Source organism: Mizuhopecten yessoensis, unplaced genomic scaffold (genome assembly GCF_002113885.1).
Source record: "Mizuhopecten yessoensis strain PY_sf001 unplaced genomic scaffold, ASM211388v2 scaffold7833, whole genome shotgun sequence".
Taxonomy (NCBI): Eukaryota; Metazoa; Mollusca; class Bivalvia; order Pectinida; family Pectinidae; genus Mizuhopecten; species Mizuhopecten yessoensis.
The window spans coordinates 398088-403497 of record NW_018407245.1 but is presented as its reverse complement, the minus strand read 5'-3'; the positions used below and the strand labels follow the sequence as shown (position 1 = coordinate 403497).

The 5410-nt window shown below is 35.1% G+C and overlaps 1 protein-coding gene across 1 annotated transcript in view; it reads right to left on the bottom strand.

Moving 5' to 3' along the window:
* Positions 1 to 5410, bottom strand: part of LOC110454425 (glycine dehydrogenase (decarboxylating), mitochondrial-like) — a 52830-nt gene that overhangs the window by 26541 nt on the left and 20879 nt on the right. Inside the window, exons 3-5 of the mRNA XM_021503913.1 lie at positions 2193 to 2328; positions 1509 to 1673; positions 982 to 1059 (exon numbers count right to left, since the gene is read on the bottom strand). Of these exons, the coding sequence (XP_021359588.1) occupies positions 982 to 1059; positions 1509 to 1673; positions 2193 to 2328 (379 nt within the window). The remainder of the gene's footprint in view (positions 1 to 981; positions 1060 to 1508; positions 1674 to 2192; positions 2329 to 5410) is intronic.

Below are 5410 nucleotides of genomic sequence, written 5' to 3'. Positions count from 1 at the left end.
AAATTTCATTGAAATTGGTTCAGGGGTTTTGGAGAAGAAGATTTTTGAAATTTTAGTCAATTTGACCCTTTTTGGCCCCGCCCCTCAGGCCCCTGGGGGCTTAGGACTAAACCGGCAACTATTTTTGTTGACCTTTGTCCATGGAAGATCCCTGCAAAATTTCATTGAAATTGGTTCAGGGGTTTTGGAGAAGAAGTCGAAAATGTAAATTGTTTACATACGCACGACGGACGACGACGGACAAAAGGCGATCGCAATAGGTCACTTGAGACTTTGTCTCAGGTGACCTAAAAACTAATCATCTGTAGATAAAAAACGGTGCATGGCTATCTATTCTATTGTTCTGACTGATTTGTTGACAAATTTATTGATTTATAAGTATTTTAGCAAAAAGTTATCCGATTTGGGTACTTATCCGATTTGGGTACTGCCTCCTTATATATTTCTCCAACAACCATTATAGGTTTCCTCACTACTGATTCACTGGATAAACCTGCTAGGAGTTGATAAACACTTTTGGTTACCCACTAGTGGGTAACACCCTGGACATTATTTCATCTGTCAATCTTCTAATGATAACGCAAGTAACAACGCTTTGTATTGTCATCTTCAATTGTAACGTCCTAGTTCCATGACAACTGTTTCCCCGATCAGAAACCGGAATAATGTGTTCCCAAGAGAAACATGGTTTTCTAAATATAATATCAGAACGTCGCGGGAGAAAAAGATCCTGAAACGTGTGATGGTAGGTTATCATGTTTATCTAGCTCTCGTTGGTTAATTTTCAAATTGTTAAAGACACTCGGTAAACCTCGTGTCTTTATACAATTTGAAAGTTAACTAACTCGAGTTAGATAAACACGACAACCAACCATCACTCGTTGGGGAACCTCCATATACATTGTAACTGTATATGACAAACAGGGGAATACATTTGTTATTTGTTTCCTAGGGTAAGTGGATTGATCAGTTGAGACTTACCTAGCTCTTGTTTCTACAACACCTATAGTCTGTGGATGACATTTCCGGTCTATGTAAAACTTTCGACGTTTGTTATGTCTGCATGAATGAAACAGAAACAAATGTCACATGCACATCTACATACCAATACGTGTCAACACATCTGGTTCATCAAGAATCTTAACACACATTGGTTATCGTATGTTTAGTAAATAGAATCACTGCATCTTGAATATTACCGGTAATGCAAGTTGGTATATATGGTCTGTAAGTTAATATAATATGATTAGATCTTAGTATCATTGTGAAATGTTCTTAAAACCATGAAAATCTAAAACAAAAATCGGTGTAATCAATCACAGTACACAGAAAACTGTTTTTGGAAAACATATTGACACCAGTGTTCCAAAAAAACTGGAATTTGCTTATGTTACTGTCAAGAAGTATTGACAACTTATGCTTGATTGCTGATTAATAATTCAATATTCCAGAAAACATTATTTTCAATTTGCATTCTATTATCTCAGCTGAATATCATACAAAAATACCTGTAGCAGAGCCCCATGGCTTCAGCTGCTGCGGTGGCCTCGTCCAGGAGAGAGGCATTTGCCACAGGTAGACGGGTCATGTCACAGACCATTGTTTGGTAGTTCAGGAGGCACTCTAGTCGGCCTTGGGCCAGCTCAGCCTGGTACGGCGTGTACTGAGTTGTCCTGTGTACATACATCATAGATGTAAAAGTAGGAACCACTGACTTTAAGTCAAATCCTTAACAAAATACAGTAAAATTGATTCACAATTTCTCATACTGCAGATGTCTGCGTTATCTAAAGGGAGACCAGTCTTTTAGAATTCTTTTACCACACTATATTTTTACAAAATGTGTTTGATTGACTTAACAATGAAATGAAATTTGGAAATTCAGTTCAATTTGGATGGGTGTTTAATTAGAAAACTAATGAACGGTATTAACTGCTACCACAACATAATATCAGTGTTTTTTTCTATCTAAATTTTACTGAAGCCTGTTTATACATGAATTGGGAAAATATCAAAATATTTTCATAGAAAAAGGGAAGATAGTCCTCATTTTTCTTCATTTTGGGAGAATAAAGCATCCATTTTTTTCTACAGGAAATAGGCTTTAAATTAAACGGCTGTAAAACAAGGCAAAAATATATCACAGAATGCATGCATGAACCCCCATCCTTTCATGCCTGAAGTGTACATACCATCCTGGGTTCTCAAACATGTTCCTGAGGATGGTGTGTGGTGTATAGGTATTGTAGTAACCAATCCCGATGTAACTTCTCCACACGTCATTCTTACCAGCAATGTGATACAGTCTCTCAATCAGCTCCAGCTCACCTATAGTAAAATAACAACAGCCCCTCTAACATCAAAATGTGATACAGTCTCTCAATCAGCTCCAGTTCACCTATAGTAAATAAACAACAGCCCCTCTAACATCAAAAGGTGATACAGTCTCTCAATCAGCTACAGCTCACCTACAGTAAATAACCAACAGCCCCTCTAACATCAAAATGTGATACAGTCTCTCAATCAGCTCCAGTTCACCTATAGTAAATAAACAACAGCCCCTCTAACATCAAAAGGTGATACAGTCTCTCAATCAGCTACAGCTCACCTACAGTAAATAACCAACAGCCCCTCTAACATCAAAATGTGATACAGTCTCTCAATCAGCTCCAGTTAACCTACAGTAAATAAACAACAGCCCCTCTAACATCAAAATGTGATACAGTCTCTCAGTCAGCTCCAGCTCACCTATAGTAAATAAACAACAGCCCCTCTAACATCAAAAGGTGATACAGTCTCTCAATCAGCTACAGCTCACCTACAGTAAATAACCAACAGCCCCTCTAACATCAAAATGTGATACAGTCTCTCAATCAGCTCCAGCTCACCTATAGTAAATAAACAGCAGCCCCTCTAACATCAAAATGTGATACAGTCTCTCAATCAGCTCCAGCTCACCTATAGTAAATCAACAACAGCCCCTCTAACATCAAAATGTGATACAGTCTCTCAATCAGCTCCATCTCACCTATAGGAAATAAACAACAGCCCCTCTAACATCAAAATGTGATACAGTCTCTCAATCAGCTACAGCTCACCTACAGTAAATAAACAACAGCCCCTCTAACATCAAAATGACATGTACAATCTTCATGTGAAAATTACATACTTTTTCAAATAGTGTATGAAAGATATGGAAAACTCCCCACCGGATGTTTAAGAAGAGAATTTCTGATGATTTGCTAAACATGTTTTTCTCCCAATTCATCAACTTAAAGACAGAGTTCTTTATTTCATATGTATGACAGTAATTTTCTTCCTTATATCTGCTCTTAGATACATGTGTAACAAATTAATTATGCATATTGATAAGAGAAAGGGGAATCAATGTGGTTCTGTGCAGAAAAACCAAATGAAAGTTTTAAGACAATGACTTTGATCTGCATAGTCTGAATATTTTTATCGACATAACATATACACGCTCTGATAAAAAGGACAATAGCCTAAAGTATTGTTTACATTTACTTTGTAAATTTTAGAATTGTTGACCTTTATATCAAATAATGTTGTTCTAGATGATCAATCTAAAAATACACTGCAAACATAACTCATTTTAGTGACAATGTACAATCATCATAGCCAATCTAATCAAATTAGGTAAATGTAATAATAGTGAACAGAATAACAAGTCTAATTTTAATCAGATTGCAATCATATTATTCATATACATGGCAGCAAACCAAATAAGTACATTATGTTGGGCAAATACCTTCTTATTGACTCCAATGCTAAAATTACAGCAACAAACACAATTTCTCTTCAGTGAAAAATACAATTGATGAGCCTGATTTTATTTTGTAGTTTGCACATTAAAATAGAAGATAATGACTGAGAAAGACAAGCAAAAAATATTCAGGAAGATGATGCATATCGTGAATTGGGATGTTTTTGCGCAGGTTAATTTTGTGAATTCCTCGTAAACAGCTGTAGCTTTATTTTTAATGGTCTTTTTTTTTGTGAAGAGGAACTACACACAAAAATTTGGATACCGCAAAAATATCCAAATGATTTTTTTTAAGCCTATTGTACTTCCAAGATTGTGGTGAAGTGTAGACAATAATTTTTTGTGTACACAAGTATCCACGTTTTCACCCAAAATTAAAGGTTTTCCATATTTGAGTCGTCGTAACACACTGACATCCGTGTCAAAGTTATGTTTTCTCTTTCTTCCTTATTCCGTAGTGTACTTGCAATTGTTTTTCATATTCTGCACACTTGATTCTTTGATGTCAACGTGGTATTGGTTTAAATGTCTGAGGTGTGCCTTGCTGGGCAACGTATTTCCTAGTTTAGATCACATCAATGTGGTATTTGTTTAAATGTCTGAGGTGTGCCTTGCTGGGCAACGTATTTCCTAGTTTAGATCACATCTGATAAAATGGTATACTGTCCTCCCTTTTTTTCGATAAAATATGTTCTTTTATTTACTGATCATTCATGCAGTCACAAATATGGTTGTTAGCTATAATATTGTGGTTAAAACAGCAATTGTCCGCACATTTAAATTGGTAAAATTGATGTATTGATGCACAGTCTAAATTTATAAAATAACATTTTTGATAGAGACACATCATTAAAAAAACAATATCTCATATATAAAATCTAGATATAACATTATCAAGAAACTGCACCATGCATGCACCATATTATCAAGACCTTTGAGATATATTCTTTGATTAACAGGTGATCGAAATCAACAAATGTGGTTCACATTGAAAAATTATATGGTACTGTGACTTGTGTAGATATTTAACACTGCTGACATTGCAACAACACTGATTATTTATTAGCAAATGTGCAGCTCAAACACAGATTGATTTTACAGGTTAGGAATATAATGTACACAAGTTTTGCTTGCTCTAATTGACACAAACTGTTTAGGCAGAATACACTGTCAGTCTATACAAATAAAATTTAATCACTTTAATTATCACTCAGACACTACACACTTGACTAGTTTTACATATTGTCAAGTTAATGCAGTATAACTTTTTAATTATGGGGACTTGCTAAATTGACAAATTCTATAATAAAACAGTCTACCCCAGGTAAGAATAGTTATGAATATTACAGAAAACAAGAGGCCCATGGGCCTTAACGGTCACCTGATATATTTATACAGAGAGTTGATTTTGTTTTTAACATGAACAGAAATATTATTCAAAGTGACAAAAAACAATAAAACCACCTTACTCAATATCTAGCATACAGATTTCAGACTAAAAAGGATTTGAAACTAGCACCTACAGCCCTTGGGGGTAGGGCTGGCTCAAAATTTTCAAAGTATCAAACTGTCAATTCAAGGTTATAATTCCAATCAAGTTATTAACATGTAATATTCAAAGTATCA